The sequence below is a fragment of the Barbus barbus genome, assembly GCF_936440315.1.
Source record: "Barbus barbus genome assembly, chromosome: 36".
Classification (NCBI taxonomy): domain Eukaryota; kingdom Metazoa; phylum Chordata; class Actinopteri; order Cypriniformes; family Cyprinidae; genus Barbus; species Barbus barbus.
In genome coordinates, this window is record NC_136714.1 from 19,876,804 (window position 1) to 19,903,672 (window position 26,869).

At 35.9% G+C, this 26,869-nt stretch overlaps 2 protein-coding genes across 2 annotated transcripts; both read right to left on the reverse strand.

The window, feature by feature from the left end:
- Nucleotides 1-22,985, reverse strand: LOC306856289 (uncharacterized protein). The gene is made up of 13 exons (XM_079395468.1): nt 22,694-22,985; nt 12,262-12,398; nt 11,785-11,884; nt 11,562-11,647; nt 10,575-10,746; nt 9,475-9,654; nt 8,214-8,336; nt 8,007-8,095; nt 7,441-7,483; nt 7,219-7,330; nt 6,638-6,797; nt 6,234-6,398; nt 1-2,310 (listed from the first exon to the last, which is right to left on the reverse strand). The coding sequence occupies exons 2-13, from the start codon at nt 12,394-12,396 to the stop codon at nt 1,417-1,419; spliced, it is 2,259 nt and encodes a 752-aa protein (XP_079251594.1). The 5' UTR covers nt 12,397-12,398; nt 22,694-22,985; the 3' UTR covers nt 1-1,416.
- Nucleotides 22,986-23,750: 765 nt separating this feature from the next.
- LOC306855815 (beta-1,3-galactosyl-O-glycosyl-glycoprotein beta-1,6-N-acetylglucosaminyltransferase 4-like) lies at nt 23,751-26,552 on the reverse strand. Its single transcript, XM_079394707.1, has 3 exons — nt 26,407-26,552; nt 25,859-26,065; nt 23,751-25,748 (listed from the first exon to the last, which is right to left on the reverse strand). Exons 2-3 carry the CDS (start codon nt 25,867-25,869, stop codon nt 24,482-24,484), a joined length of 1,278 nt encoding a protein of 425 aa, XP_079250833.1. The 5' UTR covers nt 25,870-26,065; nt 26,407-26,552; the 3' UTR covers nt 23,751-24,481.
- Between the last annotated feature and the right edge of the window lie 317 nt (nt 26,553-26,869).

Here is a 26,869-nt window from a genome sequence, read left to right on the forward strand (position 1 = left end):
GACTATACAAGAAAGGCATTTATTTACTACAGGAAAAATCACAGTTTGAGAAAACTACTCCAGAAAAATATTGCTCAAACACCTAATACAAGTAAATAAAGTTTAAAGTACTCAAGATTGTGATCAAAAATTTCTACTATTATTTGATTTCCTGTCAACAAAAAACATGAACTTTGACTCCTTTAAGTTGAGAGGAAATCTGGAAGAATACACATATAAAAGGTCATTTCTAGAGTTTTTCTTTTCCCTATTTTCACCTAAAAAAAAAAAAATGCAAGTAACTGACCTCAGGTGAGAAAACGGCGAAGACAAACAACAGTCTTGAAAGAGTGTGAAGAGAGTCCCGCAATGGCTTTTTTTAACATCCAAGTGCGCCCTCATGTGGTCACCCTTATTAAAACTCAAAAACTGAAATGTGTGAGCGTTTCTTTCACAGCTTTAACAAAATATGATTAGACCATATATATGCGTTATTTAATAACACGTGGGTTTAGATTTTTATGGGGGGGGGGGGGGGGGGGGGGGCAAGTTTACGAAAAATGTCAACGAAACAAAACATGAGTAAAATGCTAACGGTTGTCAACCAGTCTTACTATTACTTTACTTAAAGCCAAAATTCTAAAGATTCACCACTCATATTTTATGTACTAGTTTTCAGCTTACTATATAATTTATAGTTGGTATTTAAAATAAGACATTTAAACCCAAATCTGTTTTGGATGCTAAACAGGCCATATATACCATACAGTTAACATTTAGCCTTCAAACTATATATAAACCTGCACTTTCCTCAGGTATAAACATACTTGCATATTTATGTGTGAATACATGTACATATGTATGGGCATGCACATTCACATAATTTTGAGAACAAATTTAATAAACTAGCATAATCATCTGAAAGGTAGTTGCAAATGTGAAAGGACCTCCTTAAAACCTTATTGTGTGAGGTGAAACAAAATTTAAATCAAAAGATTTGAGAAGAAAATCTGAAACGATAATGGTGAAACTCAGTACAGCAGCACACCTAATATAAGATCTTCACATTGTAAATTTGCAAGCTTATAGACGCTTTTTTATAAGCTGTTTAAGCTGCATTCAATAAGCATCAGGTAAATCAAAAGTAAAGATTAAAATCAAAGTTATAATTGTGAGCAGTAAATCAAGGACTGTGCTTAAAACATATTATGAAATACTGCCAATTTTTTGGGGAATTTTCTCTTTTAGTCATAAAACAAAACCTGAACCAAAACGAGATGTTGTAAACACAGCCTATTATAAACCCTAACCGAAGTATAAAAGATGCTCATTACTCTCTAGTACAGATCGTGGCATATGTGTGTACTAAGTAGTGCCTACTAACTTACTATGTTTTTTGAATGGAGTGTACTGGAGTGTCATGGAGAATGAATGAAATCAGTTTTTACTGCGTCTTTTTGCTTTTGTGGGTGTGGACTGGATCACTTTGGTTTTCCCCCGCAAGACTCTCCTGTCAATCACCGGAGGCTCCTCCTCTTCTCTCGAATTGTGTTCGGCAGCTTCATCTTCCTCTGTGCTCCCCTTCTCCTCTTCAGTGCTCGTGAGCTTTTCCTCCTCCTCTTCTTCTTCATCAAACTCCTCATCCAGCACCTGTATAACCACAGCTTTGCTCAGTCTACTGGATGTGCGCTTGGGTGTTGGCGGGACGGGTTTGATCCTGCCTCCTCGAAGAACTCGAACCCCAGGAGGAGAATCGTGAGTTTCATCTGAGCTTTTCCACTCATAATCATCATCATCATCTTCAGTGGTAGCAGTGTCCTCCTCTTCTTTCTGTTCATCTTTTTCATTCGTCTCGGGTAATTTCTCTTCCTCTGACTCCTCTTTTTCAGAGTCCTCTGTTGCAGGTTGGCTTTCCTCGGTCTCAAGTGGCTCATCGGAGGCAGTCTCATCTTGTTGGTTCACAGCTGGCTCCACTGTCTCTATAATGACCTCTTCTTCACCTGCTACACTAGGAGAAGCAGATGTCTCCTCCTGTGGAGCTTCTAGCTCAGGAGCAGATGGTTCCTTTACTGCATCACTGTCCTGCACAGAGGAAACACACTCAACCAGGTCGGCCGGAATGACTGGCGCCTCAGGAAGAGCTGGTGGATGATCAGAGTCTTCGGGTTCCTCAACTGCAGGAGCTACTTCCTCTTCCTGTTCCTGCTGAACTTCCTCTTCCTCCTCAACTGGAGAAGGAATGTCTGCCTCTGTGCCCTGTTTCTCCTCAGTAACAAGTTCTTGGTCGATCTGCTTCACTACTTCAGATTCTTTAGGGGTGTCGATGTCATCCTTAAGACAAACCAGATAATAAATCTGTTTAGTTATAGTCTAAGAAGTAGTGACACTGATGTTCTTAGTTAAAAAAAACACTATGCATTCAATTTTTTCCTAAAATTTCCCAAATATTCAGGAAGAGATTAGAAAATGTTGTGACGTTTGAATTTGTAGTGCTCATGTTAGCACCACAGCTCAACATATTAGAGCACGCTGACCGCTATGCCATAGATCTGACATGATAGTGACCAGTGTTGGGTAAGTTACTCCAAAAAAGTTATTAATTACTAGTTACCAATTACATCTTCAACAGTGTAATTAGATTACTGTACAAATTACTCTCTCCAAAAAGTATTTAATTACTTATAACTCATTACTTTCTAAACCCTATATCAACCTCAACGAGTTAATAATACGAGGATAGACATGCAATGGTTCTTTTAATTCTTTCAAATAAATAATACATAACTACATAAATTATTCTGGTCACAATTTAGATTAGGGTCCAATTCTTACTATTAACTATTATTATAACTATTAACTATACTAATAGATAATTATCATTATAACTAAAAACTAACTATACTTTTGCCTCAATATACTACTAATTAATATTAATATTAATTACTGCTTATTAATACATAGTAAAGTAGATGTAAAGTTTAAGAATTGGATAGGATTAAGGATTTAGAATTAGGTCTTGCAGAATAAGACATAAATATGTACTTTTTAAGTAATAATAAACAGCCAAAATCCCTGTAATATTCATTCTAATAACCACCAAGTTAATAGTGAGAATTGGACACTAAAGTGTTACCAATATTCTTATTAACTCACCAAAGTAAAAGTGAGAAGGGTACATAAAAAGCATGCATTTTAAGGTTGGTCTTTAAATTTTGATGTTAAATCCACTATTGCATTATATATAAATGTCTACAGTCTATACTAAGTTCAATAACATAAGTAACTGTAAATTACAGAAAAAATAAGAGTAATCCCTTACTTTACTTTTTCAAGGGAAAAGTAATTAATCAGAATCAGAATGAGCTTTAGTGGCCAAGTATTTTTACACATACGAGGAATTTGTTTTAGTGACAGAAGCTCCACAGTGCAACAGAGAGACAGCAACAGGACAGGACACAGATAATAAAAGAATAACATACAAATATCCAAATAGGCAATGTACAAAACAGCAAAAACACAATATATAATATAGACAATTGTGTGTTTACAGATCTGATATGTACAAATTTGAAATGAAAGCCAAAAATAGATAAATAAAAGATAAAAATGTAAGCAAGTGTGTGAATAAATAATAGAGTTGTGTGTTCCGTGTTTTGTTCCGTGTTTTATCATCAAGTGTTCGTGAGATGGATTGCCTGAGGAAAGAAACTGTTCCTGTGTCTGGTCGTTCTGGTGCTCAGAGCTCTGTAGCGTCGACCAGACGGTAACAGTTCAAAGAGGGAGTGTGCTGTATGTGAGGGGTCCAGAGTGATTTTATCAGCCCTTTTGCTCACTCTCCAGATAAGCCAAAACCAGTCTTTCAAATGATTTCATGGCCACAGATGTTAGAGCCACAGGTCTGTAGTCATTAAGTCCAGTAATTTTGGGTTTCTTTGGGACGAGAACGATGGTGGAGCGTTTGAAGCATGAGGGGACTTCACACAGCTCCAGTGATCTGTTGAAGATCTGTGTGACGATTGGGGCCAGCTGATCAGAACAGGTTTTTACACAGGCTGGTGTCACACCGTCTGGGCCTGGTGCTTTCCTTCTTTTGTTTTTTCTGAAGACCTGGCACACATCTCCTTCATTGTTTGAATTGTAGGTGTGGGGGAGAGGGGGGTTGCTGGAGGTGTTAGTGGTTGTGTGGAGTTCAGGGCGGGTGTGGGTTGCTTTTTAAAATCTACAATAAAAGACATTCAAATTGTCTGCCAGTTGTTGATTCTCCAGAGCGCTGGGGGATGGTGACTTGTAACTGGTGATGACTTTCATATCTTTCCACACTGAAACAGGATCACTGGAAGAGAATTTGTTTCTTAGCTTGTCAGAATAATTCCTCTTTGCCACTCTGATCTCGTTTTCCAGTGTGTATTTGGCCTGTTTATACAAGACTTTATCCCCCTCTCTGTAAGCATCTTCTTTGGCCTGACGGAGCTGTCTGAGTTTTGCAGTGAACCATGGTTTGTCATTGTTGTAAATTAGATGAGTCCTGGTAGGAATGTACATATCCTCACAGAAAGTGATATAAGATGTTACAGTCTCTGTGAGCTCGTCCAGATCGATAACAGCTTCAAAAACAGTCCAATCAGTGAGAGAGAAACAGGCTTGTAAGTCCCGCTCTGTTTCATTAGTCCATCTTTTAACAGTTCTTAACACAGGTTTTACAGATTTAAGTTTCTGCCTGTAGGACGGAGTAAGATGAATCAAACAGTGATCAGAGTCCTAAAGCTGCTCGTGGGACAGAGTGATATGCATCCTTTATTGCTGTGTAACAGTGATCCAATATATTACTGTCTCTGGTGGGACATGTGATGTGCTGTCTGTATTTTGGCAGTTCACGGGAGAGATTTGCTTTATTAAAGTCCCCGAGAATGATTAAAACAGAGTCCGGGTGTTGTTGCTCACTCTCTGTGATCATATCAGCGAGTTTCTGTAAAGCTGTGCTCACGTGCGCTTGCGGTGGAATGTAGACACTCACGAGAATGAACGAGCAGAACTCCCGCGGCGAATAGAACGGCTTGCAGTTAATGAAGAGCGTTTCTAGATGTGAACAGCACATCTTCTTTAACACAGTTACATCTGTACACCACCTCTCATTGATGTAAAAGCACGTCCCGCCGCCGTGCGATTTCCCCGTTGATTCTGCGTCGCGATCTGCTCTGATCAGCGTGAAAGTAGGCAGATGTAGTACGCTGTCCGGTATTGTTGCCATTCAGCCAGGGAGAGCAGAAAGAGTTCGTCCGTTTTGTTGGGTAGAGAGCGGAGATTCGCCAGATGGATGCTAAGCAACGGCATTCGAAATCTGAGCTGATGAAGCTTCACGAGCGGCGCGCCGGCTCGCTTCCCCCATCTGTGTCCTCCTGAAGCATTTGACCAGAGCTACGGCTCCGCCAACTACAATGTCCAGCAAAACGTCCGAATAGTCAAAATCCAGTAAAAGATTTTGTGGTGTGTTCTGCCGAATGTTCAGCAGGTCATCCCTGGTAAAACTGATCGTATTTGAGTAACAAAAAACAGGAAAAACAAACAAAAACCGTACAAACACTGAAGAGCAAAGCACAGTAGCTGCCATCTTAGATTCTCATTAAAAAAATTACATTATTTTTAATGTAAATTTTTTTTTTTTTTTACATATTAAATTGCATTAACCAATTACTTAGTAACTAGTTGCACCCAACACTGATTGTGACAATGTTAACAGTATTCTTTGTTAAAAATTTAAATTGAATTAATTAAAAATTTTACTTTGGGCACAAATTATATTATATACCCAATACCATTCAAAAACTTCATGTCAGCAATATTGTTTTAAAATGAATTAATATTTTTCTCAACAAAAATGCATTAAAATGGTAAAAAAAATAAAAATCATATTTTAAATAAAATGCTCTTCTTTTACACTCTTAGAATTTCCACAAAAACAGTTTCCAAAAGATTTCTGAAGGATCATGTGACACTGAAGCCTGGAGTAATGGCTGCTGAATATTAAGCTTTGCCAACACAGGAATAAACTTTTTCTAAAATATATTACAACAGAAAACAGTTATTTTAAATTGTAAACATATTTCACACTATTGCTGTTTGTACAGTATTTTCTCAAATATATATATGCATAAGAGATATCTTTAAAAAAATAATAACCCAAATAATAGTGCATACAGACTGCTCAAATCATGTAACAGTACAACCTTGACCTTAACCTGAATTAAATAGTTTACCTGTGCTTCTCCCTCTGCCTCCATCTCCTCAGCAGTGCCATTTTGGATGACAGGTTCAGCCTCTAGAGGGAGCTCTTGGGTGGCCTGTGCATCCTCTGTTGTGACTGCTGACCCCTCATTCTCCTCTTCTTGACTGTCAGTTATTTCTCCATTGACTTCTGCCACCTTCACAGAGAAACAGAGAACTCAATACCTGATTTGAGTGTGTACACATTTGTATGTGTGAACTGACATAAAATTTGCACCTCTGGCTCAGAGAGCATACTGTTTTATGAACCACAAACATAATTTGCATTGGCATTTTTGGCAACTGCTGTAAGCCAACTTGTTTGGCCTCATATTAAACCAGTGATGAAATAGTGTACCAGATAAGACAACCAACAAAGGATGCTGCTGTCCCTCACCAGAATTTCTTTGTCGGCAGGGGCCTCATTGGATGCAGCCTCCTCCACCTTGACAGAGGTTGCTGCTCCATCTTCTCCTCCTCTACTTTCTCCATCTGTGTGTTCTTTAGTCTCTGGCACAACAGCATCAGGTTCTGTCTCTGTTTCTGGTTCGACCACTCTAAATTCAATATACAGGTAATAAATTACAAAGAGGACAATACAGTAATTTGGTCTTTTTAGAATCATACATTACATTTTCTGGTACAACTGTTTTCAAAATTTATAAGAAACTGAGGACTACATCTGCATAATGATTTCTAAAGTATCATGTGACACTTACGACTGAAAATAAAATTATATTTTACACATTTAATACACTGTACATAATATGTAACATTTTATTCCAGTCAGGATTTAATATCAACAGTTTACTGTCAAACCCATGGTGGAGGGTCATTTTAAGAGCCCATCTGCTGCATTATGATATTACACATTTTATCTCAGTGACATACTAGTAAATCTCCATTACTGTAATCTTAAAGATAACCTCTGAATGCAACCAGTCAATGAGGTGTCATCTGTGAGGCGTTTTTAGAGACCTGTTGATTTTTTCAGGTCGGTTCTCCATGGCACTCTCTTCTGGTTCTTCCCGTGGCCTTTTCTTTTGTCTGCATTCACTGCTCCGTGTATAAATGGGCAAGTCACTAATTTCTACAGTGATATGAAGAGAGAAAAAAAGAAAAGGCTTTAACACACCCTTTTCTGCCAATTCAGGCAGTTTAAGTGGGTTTTAGAATGATAAATTAAACACAAATCCAAACCTTCTGCTACTTTGAGATGTTTGTTGACTACGACCACATCCTCCTGTAAAACCAAAATAAAAACAATTCACTCTACTCGGTCAAGGGCTAACAGATTCTATAAATAAATACCTACATACAAATATCTCATATTCAGAAAAAAGCACAACAATGAAGCAAGCATGTGCAAAACTAAACATTTCCCAAATTAACCAGTCTGTGGGATGTCTGACTAAAAGTATAATAGGTTCATGTATAATAGGTTCATATCCACCAGAAACTATTCAATTGTGTTTCTTATACTAAAGCTAAAAAAAAAAAAAAACTTTCAGCTGAGCAACAGATACTCCAAAAAATTAGCTTGACTAATCTTTTAATGCAAAACCCATCATAGTGCTATAAAAAAAAGACACACAAATATTACACATAATAAATGGAAAATTAGAGTTACAGTAACTGTAGACAAGTTAAAATGTGTTTCTGAGAAGTGTCTCTAAATTCATCCTCTTTAGCCCTACTGCTATTAAAGCTAAAAAACACTAAGAAAAACATCTAGATATACTACATAAAGATAAGATCAAATTTACTGTGATGTCCAGGCAGCTCTCCGCGGTCATCTCCACCTCATTAACCGCAACCTCTCCGTTTTTGCTTTCTTCTGCTGAGCTGTGGTTGCCTGTAAGGAGATAGACACAACAAATCTAAAATCTAACCTATAAATCAAGTAAAGATGTGAAACTGTTATGAGTTTCAAGAGGGTCAGTGGCAGATGAGACCCAGCAAAAGGTACTTACATTGTAGTGTCATGGAGCCAAGTTTGCTGGCCACTTTCACTTTCTGGTAGGGACCTCCAACTCCTTCCACCTCCCACAGCAGGTCCACATCGGCCGGGTATGTGCTCAGGTACTGTCTGCATACTGGAACATATTTTTTTAAATTACTCTTTATATACACATTTAATAAAACATATTAAAGAAATGTAGCTCTTTATATTTATTTACATAGTATATATATATATATATATATATATATATATAGTAAAAGTAAACAATTGAATAATGAAATATATAGTGCATGTAATAATACACATAAGTTTAAGATACAATATGGTTTGGGGATCATATGATTTTTAGAAAATGTGTTTGGAAGAAGTCTCTTATGCTTACCAAGGCTGCGTTTATTTGATGAGAAATACAGAAAAAAAATAGTGCTGTCAGACGATGGAATCACGACTAATCGCATCCAAAATAAAAGTTTGTTTACATAATATGTGTCTACTGTGTATATTTATCATGTATATATAAATACACACACATACGGTATATTTTGAAAATATTTCCCTGTATACATTTATATTCACAATTGATATTATATATAAATAATTTAAATGTATAAACAACATTTTTCTTAAATATATACATGCATGTGTATTTATATATAAATAATAAATAAATATACACAGTACACACACAAATATTACGTAAAATTTTTTTATTTTGGATGCGATTAATCGTTTGACAGCACTAGAAAAAAATTGAATTTAAAAAAGTAAATTTATTCCTGTGATGTCAAAGTTAAAATTTCAGCAGCCATTACTCCAGTCTTCAAAGTCACATGATCCTTCAGAAATCATATTAATATGCTGCTTTAGTGCTCAAGAAGTACCTGATTTGGTGTTATTATCAATGCTGAAACAGTTGTTTTAATATTTAATTTTATACAGTTGCTTAACTGCACATTTTGTATGTCTACCTCATCTAACACACCTGATTCAACTCATCAGCTCATTAGTGGAGACTGCAAGACCTGAAGTGGGCGTGTCAGATATAGGGAGACATATAAAATGTGCATGCTGGGGGTACTTCATGGAGAGGTCTGAGAACCACTGCTCTATAGAATAATATGCAGGACAGGCATTTGCAAGAGTCATTTGCTTACTAAAGTTCTACACTGTCAGTCACCTTATTCAAATCTTTTTCCTTCCTTGTAGAGTATAAGGTTACAAACTAGTGTAGGGGCATTTAAAACTACAAAGAAGAGAAGAAGATTTCTGACCCTTTTGCATCGCTGGTGTTAAAGGGTATTTCAAGCCCAGTTCGTTATCTTTAAAGGAGTCCACAAAGTCCTCCAACATCTGCAAGCCATGACCGTTACCACGGTGATCCTTCCGCACAAATATAGAGTCCATGACTGGAAGTAGGTAGCACTGGCTCACAAAGCTATTACACAAGCTACCTGTAAGGGAGAACAAACACAGCAGATGGAAGAAATGTCTGGAGCAAAATCACTGCACGTTACACTGGTTTCCATCTACAATACTATCAAAAATATAGTTTATCTTGAACAGTTATACTTATTTTCAAGAACAGTTAAACTATATTGGATAATAATATTATAATAATTAATAACTAATAATAATAATGATGATGATCTTCATCATATCCAATATAATTACAGAAAATTATAGCTGTTTCACTAAATAATAAAGCCAAATTCTTGACATAAAAAAAATCTGATTTATGACATACAAAACAGTCATAAATATGACATTCGAAACTGAGATACTAAGTCAATGATGAGAAAGTCAAAATTATGACAGCATACTTGAGTTGAAAATCTAAATTATGAGTCATAATTATAATATAAAATGTCTGAATAACAGTCAGAAATACAACATAGCATGTCATAATTATGACTAAACAAATCCTCATTTTAATGAGGTGCCACTTCTGTTTTCTAATTTTTCATTATAATTATGACTTTGTTACAATTGACTACTTCTCTTATGATTGACTGATAATATATCATAACTATTATTTACCAAAGTATGATTTTTTTTCTTATGCATAAATGGGCTTCCCTATGTTACAGCTTGTCTATCAATCCTTTCTCTGTATAATAATAAAAAATATTTAAATTTTTTTGCCTTTGAATCTATAATCTATTTGTACAAACCAATATCTTTATTACTAAGCCACAACACAGAAGCTTTTGAGCTTGCCTTCTTATAAACTAGGCAAGGCCTAGTTTCATCTCTAACTCATCCTTTAATGAAGACACTGTAGATTATTTTATGAAATAAACTTACTCATACATTGGGCAAAATGAGCAATGCATCTACAGCACTGCCAGACTCTCCAGGGAGAAAGACCAACCTTTAGATTTGACAGAGTAGAATCCCACCGCTTCTCCATTCTTCCAGATGATTTTGGCAAAGACGTCTTCTCCGTGGCACAGGAACGGAACCTCATTAGAACCCATTTCCACCGTCCGGTAAATTATGCGGTTTAGCACATACAAGACAATCCTCTCACCCACAGATCTTACCTGCCCAAATGCAATTATTCACAAAAGAGATTCAATTGTGTTATATAAATTGTATCTGAAGTTTCACTGGGAAATCAAGTTATGTTTTGATTAAAAATCACAGGTAAAAAAAGAAAGAAAAAAAAAGATTTAGAAAATAAGTAGGGTAAATCTTCATTTCATGCCAAAATTAAACAGGTGTACAACATAATGTAACAGTCAAGTTATAAAGATGAAATTCCCGCAAAGGAAATCTAAACTGGATAATACAGGATATTACAACATAAGGAGTGAGTTAGGCTCCATATTACAGTGGAATGAGCAAATGCCAGCATAAAGAAAACGGGTGCATTGTGTATTTTTAAGTGAGTGAATGAATGCCTGTGCACATATAAAAATATTTCTAAATATTTTCTAAAGAAAGCCTATGTATGCAAAGTGTGGAGCCGGAGACAAAAACCCCTCTCACTGATCAGCCACAAACTACTGCATGTTTGCAATTATTTGTTTGGCCAAACCACTACATTTCACTGCTCAAACCTTGCTTTTGTTTCCTCCTCTCTCTCTCTCTCTCTCTCTCTCTCTATAATTAAACATTCACACACTTTCTAAAATACATTTTATATATTAAAAACTCAAGATCATCGTAGGAGTGCTTGAGAAGATATGCAAGTCCTTAACAAGGCGTCGAAGAAAATACCAGATTTCTGCTTTTTATTGACTTGGCAAAGAAGTGACATTCTGAATAGACACTGTTCAAAGTACAAAAATGTGTCTGAATAATTACATTTAAAAAGTTAAATGCCTAAGCTTTCCAAAACAAAATGAAAGATTACCTTTACAAGGCCTTCTCTTGCAGGATTTGACGTTCTGAGAATATCTTCCACTGCGTACCACTGATCAGCCAAGAACAATGCCACAGCTAGAATAAAAATGGGAGGCAAAGCGGAATAAAGGTAAATAAGATGTTGTGACTTTCCTAGAAGTTTATACATGATGTTATTGTCATAAAATCCATTCATAATGTTATTATGATAGGTAAGAGGCAGGAAAGTGAACCTGTGAACTGGTCCTCAGGAGCAAACAGAGCCAGGACTTTGTGTTTGAGATTGGCTCCATAAAGAGGGACAAACCCAACATTGGCAGGACTGATCCGGATCTAAAAGAGCCAGAACAGTACTCTTAAACGGATATGCCAGGCTACAACTTAATTGTTGGTAAGGCACAAAGGAAGTGATTGGGGCCAGTTTTTAAAGGGTTTAAATGCAAAAACAAAAAAAAGAATAATAATAATAATTTTAAAAAGCACTTACATATTTTTTTTTGTAGAACCTAAATTCTTCAGTGTATAATTTGAGCTGTAACATTGTTCTCAACACATTATGGTCATTTTAGGAGATACATTACATATGGCAATTTTTTAAAATTGGATAGGCCTATAATTTTGCACAAAAAAGTTTCTTTTTCAGTATCATCTGATATACTCCACATTATCTGAGCTCTGTTCTCTGTTGTGTGTGTGTGTGTGTGTTTTACCTTTCTCGTGCTGGGCAGGGTAAGGTATTGTGTGTTATCTGGGTTGCTGTAGAGCAGTTTGTTCATGTAGCTCTGGGCTGAACTTTCCAAGTCCTCATGTCTGCCAGACAGCAATACATCTACAGGGAACTCCATCCCTGCAGGGGTCAGAGGTCACAAAAATGGCAACTTCAGTGCTCTGTCATATGACTAATTTCTTTCAAAATGCTTTCTACATGCAAGCAAAAGTGAGAAACCGCTTTTATTTAAAGGGGTCATCGGATGCTCATTTTACACAAGTTGATATGATTCTTTAAAGTCTTAATGAAAAGTTTATAACATACTTTGGTTAAAAATTCTCAATGGTAGTGTAAAAACACCTTTTTAAACCTGTAAAATCAGCTCTGTTTTCAACAAGCTGTTTTTTAGTCCATGTTGCTTTAAATCCTAGTGAGCTCTGCTGACTCCACCCCTCTCTTCAGTGGAGTGACGAGCAGACCATAGATGTGTGTAGATTCATGGCGTCAGCCATCTCGCATTCAGTATAATAATCAATGAATATAGCTGCAAGCAGCGATGGCGGGCCCAAGCCGTCAGTGCAAACGCCACCCCGGTGGCATCAGGAAAACTGTGCCCAGCGGGCACATTTATTACAGTAACCCTCTGGCAGTCTGGTTTTAAGTGATACGGCAATTAAAGGGTTAATCCAAACCATCAAATCTATGAAATACACACACACAGAACAATATATAAACTTAAGTAACACTTTACAATAAGGTTTCAGTTTTTAACATTAACTATATTAATTAACATGAACAGTATATAGTATTTATTAATGTTAGTTAATATTCAAAACTTAAACATTATTAAAATTTTAAGTTTTATCTGTTAACATTAGTTAATGCACTGTGAATTAACATGAACATTTTGATTAACTGACATCAACAAACATTAATACTGTGAAAATATTTTTTTCATTGGTAGTTCATGTTAGTTAATGCATTTACTAATGTTAACAAATGAGACATTATTATAGTTACCTAAGCTTTTAATGATTTAAGCATTTTTTAACGATTTCCTTTTCCATGAACTAACATGGATAATTTTTACTAACACAAATAAAGTAAAAATCTATTGTTCATATTTAGTTTGTTAGTTGTGAATTAACCAATGTTAAAAAAATTATATTATTTAACATCAACAATAATTATATACCATTTATTAATGTTAATTAATATTAAGTCCAAAATGTATTAATACATTATTAAAATTTAAAGTGGTATCTTTTGAACATGACTATTTTTTACTAACAATAAAAGGATTAATAAATGCTGTAAAAATATATTGTTCATTGTTAGTTCAAGTTAGTTAATGCATTCCCTAATGCTAACAAATGAGACCTTATTATAAAGTGTTACCTAAACCTTTAATGATTCATAAGCATTTTTAAAGGTTTTATTGATCTATAAGCATTTGTGAAATATTTTGCCTGCATTACAGCTTAGTCTTCATCTGTGAGCTGAACTGTTTTACTGTTACATTCATGAGATGATGTAAATTCAGATGAATATCATGTCACAGGATGTCATAGGTCAGTATCCAATTAGTGTCAAATTATTATTTGCAGCACACAAATTTACAAGACCACGTGTATGTATCTTTAGATTTTTGTTATGTTGCAATTAACATAATTATTAACCTAATCATATACAATTATGTTGTCAGTGCCCTACAAATTAACTGTTTCTTGGATTTTTTTTGTTTTGTCCCTAAGACTGAAAGAAACAGATAAGGCCTGAGAGATTTCTTAAGCTATAATGCAAAAAAAAAAAACTAATTGATTTTTTTTCTAGTGATTAAAGAGATGTTTAAAAGTCTCTCTCTCTCACCCACCTCCTCACCCTCACATTCACCCATCCCCCCACATACACAGAGCCGGAGTGACATCAGATGTCTAATTGTCTGCTATCCATAGTGTATTGTATATTCATGAAATTAATCATATTTCCTCAGAATGACTTGTTCTATGCATGTAATTTTTTTTAAGTGTTTGGAAGCTGCACTAGATACAATAAAATGACTGCTTTCTTTTTTTACTGTTACTTTAATAAATCACCATTGCCACACTGTTCAAGATATCCTAAATCCATTCGCAATTTATCATCTTCAGTATACTGGCATCATGTTGACAAAGTTTGGTGTGAACTAGTTGTTTTTTCTTGGAGGAGTATGAATTAATCTACAGCCTGATTTTTCCAAAAATTGACATAAAAAAAATATAGCCGGCTTCCTGTTGGTCATAGCTAATGAGTGTAAATTAGAAAGTTGTCCGCCTTGATGAGAACAATGTACCAAGTTTGGTGACTGTTTGGTGCTAAAGCTAACCCCCCAACTTTTGCCTTTTATGAGCTTTTGCCAGTGTCTATCTATCATTAATACTGATATGTGTGTTGAGTTTCATGAAAACCTAAGCATGTTATCTGCCTTAAAATCACTGGAAAGGAATATTCAAGTTTGACACGTTGCCATGGCAATAATATTTTAGATATCAATATCCCCTCAACAGTTTTACATCAGCCGTGTGTTGTCATTATTCTGATGAAGTTTGAAGCAAATAGAGTAAAAATAAGATGCTGCTGCCAGTTGGTGGTGCTATAACTTTGACTCCTAATAGTCACATATATGCGATCGGCATCATACTATCATACTATGAACAAACCACTGAAGTTTGATAAAAAAAACAAGAGGGCCCTGTGCCTTAGTGTCTTGGGCCCTAATAAAAATAATCCTAAGGAAACCAATAGATGGAATTCAAAGATATACAACAGCAAGTTATACGCTTGTATATCTTTGAATCATGTGTCATTCACCGGTGAGAAAACTTCATAGCACAGTTAGTAAAAGTACTACAATACCAGGAAGGAAGATTGGGTTGTTGATGTTTGCCTGCCATTCTCGCTCTGACTGCATAGCGTACGTGAACGTGCTGATGACGTATCCTTGTCTGCGCGAACTGGGTGCGTAGAGAGGTATGCAAATACATATGTTGACAGGCAGGTAGGAAAGACAATTAAAACACTCTGACCGAGCGTTTTGATTGGACGAAAATTTCTTAGTCCTACACCTTCCACAGAATATATAAATACAGATAACCACATATAGACCACTTAACTTAATGATTGCTATAGGGATGTGAAGAGACTTTCAACCAGAATAACAAAAAATGTTTCTGAAGACCTATTGCACCTTTAAGTCGCTGGGGTATATTTGCAAAAATACATTGTATGGGTCAAAATGATCGATTTTTCTTTTATGCCAAAAATCATTAGGACATCAAATAAAGATCATGTTCCATGAAGATATTTAGTAAATGTTCCATGAAGATATTTATTTTTCTTAACATAAATATATCAAAACTTCATTTTTGATTAGTAATATGCATAGCCAAGAACTTCATTTGGACAACTTTATAGGCGATTTTCTCAATATTTACATTTTTTATATTTTAGATTTTAGATTCCAGATTTTCAAATAGTTGCATCTCAGCCAAATATTGTCCTAACAAACCATACACCAATAGAAAGCTTATTTATTCAGCTTTCAGATGATGTATAAATCTAAATTTTGAAAAATTGACACTTAAGACTGGTGAATAGTCACTTAAAGGGATAGTTCACTCAAAAATGAAAATTCTATAATTAATTTCTCACCCTCATGTCGTTCCAAAGCCGTAAGATCTTCGTTTATCTTTGGAACACAAATTAAGATATTTTTTGATGAAATCTGACAGCTTTCTGACCTGCCATAGATGGCAACACAACTGACATGTTCAAGCCCCAGAAAGGTAGTAAGGACATCATTAAAATAGTCCATGTGATATCAGTGGTTCAACTGTAATTTTTAGGGATGCATCAATCTGTTTCTCAGTATCGGTTTCGATACTGGCATTTTCTGCGGGATCGGGTCTCGGTCAGACGAGACTAAATCCGATATTGTGCATATACTATTCTGTGTTATTGTTAAGCCCCACAAAAGGCACAAAATCATTATAAAGCACCATAAAGTTTTTGTGCACTATATTTCAAGTGTTCTGAAGCCGTTCCATAATTTAATTTGAGGTACAGATGAATATTTAAGTCAAGTTTACGTAAACTCTTCTCTAAGAGAAATATATATTGAGCGTTAGCTCTGGCAGGTCACGTGAGTCAAGCTTGCATCAGCTGATTCTCAGCTGATTACATCTACCTATAGGAATACGACACCTATCGCGGCATTCCTATATAAGCTCTATTCAGTATTAATCAGCAGCTTTTCTCACTTGCTCAGGAGCAAATTAGACAGCAAATTCCATCTCTATGAGAAAGCTTTCAATCAGGAATTTTCATGGGTTCGTTTCTCACAGAGTTCTCACCAGATTCAAGTTTGCAAACTTGAACCTGAATTAGCCCCGATTGATATAAGCTGATAGACTTGGAAGTGACCTGAGCAAGCACTGCTTCTCACAACGATATATCATTGACATAGACTCTTTGCCTGCAATGCGCGCAATTTGCTGAAGTTGTGCTAATGTGACTGCATCAACAACACTTTTACAAGAGATCTGCTTTCCCTGCTGGAAGAAGCAAAGATATCACGAAGGGTTAAAGCATCCACGTAACAACTTAACATTTAACCCTTTATTCATCTCTGAATGTCTTCACGAAGCTACGTTTTTTTCCCCATTCTCATTGCCTTATGCTATGTTGGCAAATATGTGATCATCAAATATTGCTCGTTGTTTAAGGCAGTTGTTCAGTAACATGTTTGTTTGCTAGGCATGCTGTTGCTTTAGGCTCATTGATTGCATTTTGACATGCTGGTAACATTACCCAGTTAAATTTACCACAGCGAGTCTTATTTTTAATCTGTTGTTTAAAGGGGACCTATTATGCAAAAATCACTTTTATAAGGTGTTTGAACACAGTTGTGTGGCCGCAGTGTGTGAAAGCAACCAGCCTATAATGGTAAAAATACACCAATGCTGTCTTCAAGTGCTATCAGAATGATTGTGAATAGGAATGTGGTAGTTAAAAGTTGCATATGAAAGCAATGTGAGTCGATCGCTTGAAGTTGTCAAGCTCATAATCAGAAGTGGGACTTATAAAGTTTGTGATAGCATGAGACCAGCTATGTTGTTATTTTTATCCCGCAGTTCTCCCCGTCTGTGTAATTCATAAATGCAAATTTATTATGCACAGTATAATCAGATGACTGATTTTGAAACCGAGTAGTTTTCTGTAAAGATAACAGGCTTGTATTAATAATGGAATGTTTTTTAAAGGCTAGCACTGCTAATGTGGAGCTGGAGCCACCCTCTTCTCCGGGACAACAGCTCTCTCGCATTTAAAGCAACACACTCAAAACAGCACGTTTTGGCTCACACCCTAAAAGTGGCAATTTTAACAAGCTGTAAAAATGTATCTGTGGGGTATATTGAGCTAAAACTTCACATATACACTCTTGTGGATTCCTGTTGTGGCTTGGGCGGTTCTGGCCTAACGTTTGTGTTGGGGGAGTTATTATTATTGCTGCTCTGCCTGCTCATTCATTACAGGCTGCATGGATGGACAGGGAGTTTTTTACCCAGAACAGAGCCATACCGCCAAACCGTATCTGTCATTTTGACAATAGTGGTCCTGACAGAACTATACTTGTTTTTAATTAATGTATTTTAGAAAAATACAAAGAGCAATGTGTAACATTTTACCAGACTTAGTCCTACTTATTCACTTTTATTTGTTCCCCACTAAACAATGTTATTTCTCTAAATGTTTACATTTTATAAAATTGTGCACTCATGAATTTTCTAGAATAACTTTTGCTGCTGAATTATCCACTTACCTAGTTTATAATAGTATTTTTGTCATAGATATGATTATATATTTTTCATTTGTTATTTTTAATTAAAATGAAGTTGAGCATTAAAATAAAGTTGAACATTGAGCTTTGTTTAGTGTAAGTACGCATAAAAAATATTGGACTTTTCAACATGAAATCTCAAGAATCAGTTGGGTACAAAAAAATTCAAGAGTCATAAGGGATGTTTACACATTTGTATATGTGCATGACTTAAGATCTCTATTAATGAACTATATTGGAGCCAAGGTTTCGTTTTGACACGGTTCTCACACTAACTCAAAAGTTCCTGCACATGCAGTTTGGACCATATAAATCTATTATATGCAAACAAAGCAGAGACAAAACACAAATTCATAAATACACATTCTCTGTTACAACAGTGCAGACACTATCCTGAACATCATAGTTGGCTGCTGTCCATCCTCAGCTGGCCTCAAAGAATCCCCTACTGTCAACAACTATCTGTGTCATGCTGACAATCAGACCGAACAGTAGCACACAAATGCTTGCTCACATATATACACAAAGCCAAGCTTCACTGCTTTAACAAATCTAAAAAGGCTGGAATGAGTGTAGGAGTCCAACAGATCACCACTTTTTTAGCGTTGAGGGGCAAGTTTTTTTATTTTCTTTTTTTAATTTAACAAAAAGTAACAATTAAAAGTTTAAAGGCCTTCAAAACTTATACTTTGTAAATTATGTGATATTTGAAAAGGAATCTATTGATGGTTGCCATTGAAATTATGACTGCTAACACTGCATTGTTCTTGCCTTGTTAAATTGTTCTAGATTCCACAGCTGTGATTTTCAAGGACACGGCACACACAAGAAATCAATATTACGTCTGTCACTCAAACATACACAACAGCCGTGAGCCACAAAAACCCAACCAGCCACTAAAACACCAGCATGACATCCTGCATTCTTCCAGAGGAATGCATGATCTCTTTACATGCACCAGAGGGCCGCACCACAGGACCTGAGGCTCAGTGGCCTGCAAACTATCAGAGAAATCAACTTATATTTGGTGCGAAAACAACAAGGATCATTGCAAGGCAGAATGCACAAGAATATTTAGTATTTACATTAAAGGTGGAGAAATTTCACTCTAAATCTTTAAATAAAACTAGTTGAGAATTTTTTTTAGCCTACAAACACTTTGATTGCTGCATGTTTTTTAATGTAATATACATTAATTATCCAACCAATATCATATAAAAAGACTGATTTTTAAACAGTTTTTCCTTTTAATTTGCTTGCTGTTAAATGAAACTTTAGCATGAGTCTAAATGAAGCTTCATGAGCGTGCTATAGCTGAAAGCAAAAACATCAAACACATGTTGCGTAACAGCTGTCTATAGGAAAAGCCGGAAAGGAACGTCTGGGGTCCCCAACACTCTCTGCTCTGAGCAATTGAGACAGAAAGACCTTTGTGAGCTGGAAGGAACCTAATACCTGTATCTATATCTATCTCTAGAACCTTATAAATATATCTAAGCATAATAATTCAGGGTACACTACCATGCAAAAGATGTAGGTGATATTCTTTAATGTTTATTAAAGAGATCTCTCAAGGTGACATTAGCAAATTTTCTGTGAAATATTGCAGGTAAAAAGGGTTCATTGTTTAAACTCGGCTCCAGAATTCGCCTGTCCATTCTGCAACCGAACTTTCAGAGCGAGAATTGGACTCATCAGCCATCTTCGTACCCACAACATCCAGTGATTCAAAGAAGTCGTGGTCATCTTCGCTAGTGAAGGACGAACAACAACAGTTGTAGTGAAATTACTGAACCTGCAAGTAAACTGAATTTGTGTGTCCACACCTTTATGTTCACCATTTATGATCAATAATAAAGCAGTAATACTGTCAAACCTTATAATTTAAAATAGTTTTCTACTTCATTCTATTTTTTTTAATCTCTTTATTTTAATTTTCTTGAAACACACACAATGTCACAAAATAAGTACTATACAGGAAAATACAACATCAAACACCTTTAGCTGTAACACTGTACATGACTTTGTAGCCAAGAGAACTTTATAGCTTTATATTATTTATATTTATATTCAGACAGTTTGATTAAAAGAGATGAATCCAATATATTCAGTCTGCCTGTAAGAACAGTCTTATTGGTTTGCACTTTCCAGATTTTGATGAAAATGGATAACTTATCTCTTAATATAAATCTCAGTTCTTCCAAATGTAACATATTTCCCAGTTCCCTTTACTTCACTCCAATTAAAATTCTAATTCATGTCTGTGTTGGCAAAGCTGAATTAGTAGCCTACTCCCGTCTTCAGTGTCTCATTATCCCTTAGAAATCATTCTAATATGCCATTTTCTTCTCTCTCTTTAAAATACACACGTTATGTCTTCAACTAAGCACATATGGAGTCCAAAGTGCCAGTGGTCTCGCTCTGGCCAAAACAAAGGCAACCCCCCAACTCTGAGTAAAGCTAGTGATCTGAAATCCCCTATTCTGGGTCCATAGCTATGGTTCACTGAGGGCTTTTGAATCTATTCTCGTCTCTGTTGTAGTATCACGTAAGCAGAGCAGATAAAGCCAATTAACTTAATAAATCCAGGGCAAAATCAGCAGGTGGTGTTATTGCATTACAGCCACTGCACGTGGAAGTGAAGACAGGTTGGTCAAAGGCTCAGATTAAAAACCTTACAGTTATTGATATATAGTCTTTGTGACAACTAGCCCCAGTCTCTTTTATATAAAAACAGTACAGAGGCCTAGTCATCTGGCCTGAAAAGGGAACGGCTGGCCGTAACACTCACAAGATGACAGTACGCCTATGTGAACATGTATGCGGTCACCACAGCTATCGTTACATAACGAGCCAGTTCCCTCATTCTCTCATATTCACACACTGTCAGACAGAATTAGCAGTCAAGCACAAAAATCAATTCTGGAGGCAATGCCTCTTTCTCATAGTTAATCAACACTAATGTTGAATTAAGGTGGAAGGCTATCAAGACAATGCAAAACATGTCTTACAAGTCCCTAAATGCAACATTCTAACTTGTTGGGCGATTTAATTAAGAACCGACAGTGAAAGATGACAACTCAAACTAGAGTGAAAGATAACAATTCACAAGAGAAACACATCACAGGAGGTGGAGAGACACTGTGCTCATAAAAACAACTCCTTGTGTGCCTGAGATTGTGAGGTTTCTGAGGGGAGGGCAAGTTGTTTGAATTCTGGTGCTGGATTGAACTGGTTTGGTCAAAAAGGACATGACCAGAAAGCAAACTACACAATAACTTGGTTTAATTCTGATGGTTAAAATGCAGAAGAAAAATATACTTAACAGATTTGTTATTAGTGATCACGTGTCAATAACAAATATATAGCCTAAATATATAGTTATTGTTAAATCAACTATACTAAATTGTGTTTTTTCTATTCTGGAGGTAGAATAAAAATTGTCTGCATCATGACAGCAAAAGCATGTAATTCTCAGTTTATGGACTGAATTTCAAAACTAATATCCTCCATCTCTCTCGTTCAAAAAGAACAAAGTGTCCTCTTTCCGCGGACGAATCGGTTCTTTCGAACAGTTCATTTTAAAGAACCGGTTCTAAAACGGACTAATCAAGCCCAGTATGTTTATGTTAACATTTTGTATTAAAGTAAAATCTTTTTCGTCTGATTAGTCAGTTTGGTTCACTTATCAGTTCTCGTGTTTGATCGTTTTAATAATCCAAGTTGATTTGAGATCCGACAGCTTCGTGAACAAATCTTTATTATTGCACCGCTTCAACAGAATCATCGAAAAGATCCGTCTTAAGTGGCGACTCGTTCACGAATCGGACATCGCTAGCTGCCAGTTTGTGAACTCCACTAACTGAGCTTTATTCAAAATAAGCGACAATTTGTCTTGAAAATGATTAAAATGAGAAATGAAGCATCTTTGTCCTGTCTGTCACATTTACACAAACTGCAGGGAACGATGCAAAGTGAGGGTGTGTCAGAAAACGTTTCCAAATCATGCTGATCAACAAAAAACTCGCCCTGACTCAACTAAAGCATTAATAAAATGACTGATTCGCGTTATTTCATCACTACAACATTAAACAAGAAGGTAAAGACTGAAGAATCCAAACTAAACAAACCCAAAAGTAAAACAAGTCTAAATAATAAGAATAAGAAGAAGAAGAAGAAGAAGAAGAAGAAGAAGAAGAAGAAATAAATGCTAAAGTCCAGACCTGTCTATCACTTAATGGCATCGGTTATTGAAAATGAAAAGCAATCAGAAAGTAAACACGAGTTTCGTAAAGTGCGCACGGTCATATTTTAACCCAATATTTGTGCGCCTCACCTGAAGTCACATGCACATCTCAATCAGCGCAACGTCTCAAATATGACCACTCCTGACACACTCTGAAATGCATAATCTTAAATAATCGATTATTACTCAATATATTTCATCCCAGATATCTAAATAAACTGCATCCTCCCCAATACTGGGCCGTGCCAGTTCGGTTCGCTTTCGCAACACGCGACAAACTATGCACCATGCACGCGACTGTCGACTCACCTTAACCCTGCTCACGATGTGGTTTTATGTGTTTTATATTTTCCGTTGAGCAGGTTTAACCAATAGCCGATATTATCACGGATCCTCCGCTTGTTGTTAATAGCGTCAACTCGTGGACGCGGTCAGCCCTGCGCGCGCACGTGGAGCTGCTTTCTACGGGATGTGAGAGGTCTCAAATATCTCCAAAGTAAAGGATTTGAGGAGATTACTATATTTCGCTTAAATTTAAGTGTCATGAGAGCCAAACTATACTACAGTCAATCAAAATCCATTAAGTGATAGATGAAATTGTGACGAAAGACAATCTTTGAAGGCCGTATGCATATGGAAAAGTGTCATGTGTAGAATGTGACCTATAGGAGCAAGAGGATAACTTTGTCTGTGGAGGTGTAAAAATAGACTTAAGTCTTGCATTGCCTATATCAGGCTAAAAGCTGTTTTCATTTGTATAAATATAGCTGGTTTGCAGATTGAGAAATTGATTATTCAAAGAAATGTGTAGCATAAAGAGCAATCACTAGACATCATTTGACAGTAAAATAAAGGATCAGTTGCTGAAAAACATGTCAAGCTGCACAAATAAATAAATAAAATTGAACAGATTTAGTTCAAACAAGCTGTAGAAATGTTTTCTAATAGGTCCATATTTTAATTAGATGAATGTTAAGATTATGTGTATGATGGATAGGCCTATTAAGATTTCTATAAGCTTGAATGAATTAAAAGAGACAAATGAAGACTAAATTGTGGAAAACGTGAATTTGGTTACCATTATTAAAAATAAAACTTAAATAAAAAGTAAAACATGTGAAATAGTTAAACTATTAGAAATGACTGAAATTCAAATTAAAATGGAAAATACTATAATACTGTATAATCTAATATAAATTATACTAAAATTACACATTTAACAAATAATAAATGCAAGTAGCACACTTAGGCCTGGTTTCACAGATAGAGTTTAGACTAAACCAGGATTAGGCCATAGTTCAAATAGGACATTTAAGTAATTTTTATTAACATGCTTAGAAAAATAAACATTACTGGGGTGCATGTTGAGACAAAACAAAGGCACTGATATATTTTAAGATCAGTCAGTGCAAGTTTATTTCAGTTGAAACAGCTAAGACTTACACTTTAGTTTAGGCTTAAGCCTTGTCTGTGAAACAGGGGGTTAATTATTTTTGTTCGTTGTGCATATAATGACAGTCTTAACTGGTTGTCTTAAGTATATCCATCCCATAATAATAAGCAAGTTACATGTATTAGTTTCAATTTTAAGATACTTTATTGGCATGACAAATATTTGTAGGCTCATGCTGCAAAATTGTTTAATGCTGCTGCAAGATGGTAGCAGAGGACTAGACTTAAGTGCACTTCTTTTTTCCATCGGGTTAGATTTAGTATTTATTGAACTTAAAGCCATGATAATTAATTTATTAATGTTGTTATTTTGCTAGACAATTTTGATATCATATAATAATAATAATAACAATTTAAAATAATTGCCAAATTATCTTTCAAACATACAAATAAATAATCTTAAAATTGGAGCTTAATCTGCAATGAGCAAAACAATTAATTTATTAGTTGTTGTTTTTTACTATTACTGCAATTATTTGACTTTGTAGCTATTTTGCATAGGTAATATGGTAAACAATGCAATAATTAATTGATGAAACAACTCATGCTCCATTCTTTTGTACACAGCAGGGGGCGACAGAGAATGATTTAAAACGTACATCCAGATGTCAGCTTTTACTTATCTCCAGAATGAGAATGCATTATTTACACTTCTCTCTGCACACGTTTTTCTGCAAGTTTTTCTTCTAAACATTCCATAAGAACAGGATCCACTTTTGGATCCACTTTATTAGCAAACCAGTGGCCGTAGTTTAGGAGCCATCTGAGCTCAGCAGCACCATAAATACACACTTCTCGCACACGAACTCCAGTGCATGGTGGGTAAAGTTTCTCTTCTAAAGACCACCACTTCACCAGACGGGTTTTACTTACTAGTTCTGAGATCTCAGGATCAGAACTTGGCACTTCCCCTGGTACTCCAGACACACGAACCAGAGTTGCCCAGAAATGTTCATCAGGTGAGTATGTATCCTCAGACCAAGCCAAGAAATCACTGGCTATGGGACTCTGGTTAACAAAAACCACAAATTCCCTTGAGAGTGTAAAGTATGCGCTGCCCACAAACATGGCTATGTTGTGAGGAGGTGGAGATTTCATCTCAGAAGTGGCGACAGGTGAGCTGTAGTACTCTGAATTACTGTCTTTCAGTAAATGATGATAAGTCCAACGCCATTGTTTTCCTCCTGGCCACTTGCTTTCCACCATGTTCCTGCCTTTCAGCTCTTTTAGATCCGACACCAGCTCAGCGCTTGTCCGCAGTGGAAAGTCCTGACCACACAGGTTGATGACATACTTCCACTTGACCTCAGAATCTAGGAGGTCAGACAGACAATTAAGATCTGCTTTGAGTCGTGAGAAGCCTGCGTACTGCACCCTTTCCAGCTTTGAGGCAATGAAGACGTTGGGGATGCAGCGGGCCAGACCTTTCATTGCTGAAATAAAGTCATCTGAGGACTTCAGATCGTAATGTATGCAGTATATGTTATGTGGCATATAAATGGCCCTTAGCATCCTCTCCACAAGAGCCGCATCCTGGTGAACAACCAAAGAATATGCAAGGGGAAATTCACGCTCAAACTCAGAGCCTTGAATCCCATCATAACCTTGTGACACAAATTGATCACAGTCAGAGGTGGAATTCACAACAGCCTCATCGGTTTGCCCTACGTAGCTTTTTTGCTTGCGAATGGCTAAAGTTTTGCCCAGTTCCACTGGTTCCATTTCATATATCGCTGTGCAATTAATTTCATATTGTACTGTCAGACGTGGCCTCTCAAACACTCTGGTTTTCTGTCGTCCTCTTTCATTTACAGTAAAAAATGTGACAAAACAACAAATAATAAGTGTCAGTGCTAAAAAAAACAAAAAGATGTTTTTTTGGGGTTTGAGGTGGAGCCACAAGTTTTTCATTCTGTTGGGAGAAATAAAGGCTCTTGTTAAGAAATTTCAACCAATAATACAGCACAGCGTAGAGTGTTATGTTGCATTCACAAAACAGATCAATGAGAAAGGTTCACTTACATCTTACACATATATGTATTCCCAGTCACTTTGTCTATATTTGCTCCGCCAACAAAAATCCCATCCCTGTATCAGAGCAGCACAATTGTGGTGGTGTAGTGGTGTAATGTTTTGAACAAATTACATTTTTCCATGAGTCTCTCAAAAAGACAGTAGTCTTGTTTACGTCGCTAATGCAGCACTTTGAATGTTGACAGAAGTATGCAGCTGCAGTCAAGGGAAGGAGTCAGAAAGTCATTCATTCATAACCCTTGATTATTAATTCTATAGAACGACAACTAAATTTAAAAAGAACATTTAAAAAATGTTAATTCGATATAAGCAAAGTCAAGAAAAAACATGATAAAGATTAGAAAGTTACATTTTCCAGAAATCTCCTTTGAAGAAAGATTTATATCTTTATCATATTTTTGTTCCATTTCGAAGTATCATGATTAAAATGGTTATTCCTTTAACATATCATTGTCAAACTTTTATTGTCTGCAGATTAAATCATATTTAAACAAACGTTATAATTAATTATCTGACAAAAAGAAATAAATGCTTACCATACAAAGCTAAACCCCAATATTCAACAAAAATTCTAATTTATTCCACTCTGTGTAACTTTTTTTCTTGGGCAATATAAACGACTGCCTCAAAAACAAGCTTCCTTAAATAGTGTACTCAGCTCAACAGTCTACTGAATTTAGACAACTTTCCAAAAGGTAGGCAATACTTTTTTCACAGTGACATATAATAGCAAAGGCGACATAGTATTTCCTGTACAGAAGATTGCCACAGGTAATTCACAACCTGTTTTACAGGATTCCATCTGCTCTTCTTTACCTTTTCTTTGAAAACTGTCCATTCCCTGTAGCCCCATCCCACTTCTGTTGCAATCTGTCTGCCCACATTCAGAAATAACCTTTAACATCCATGGAATATTTCCATTCCACAATAGGTTCTTTATAGTTGAAAAAAGTTTTTTTGTTTGATTTTTGTATGTTTATCACACACCACAAGTAAAAA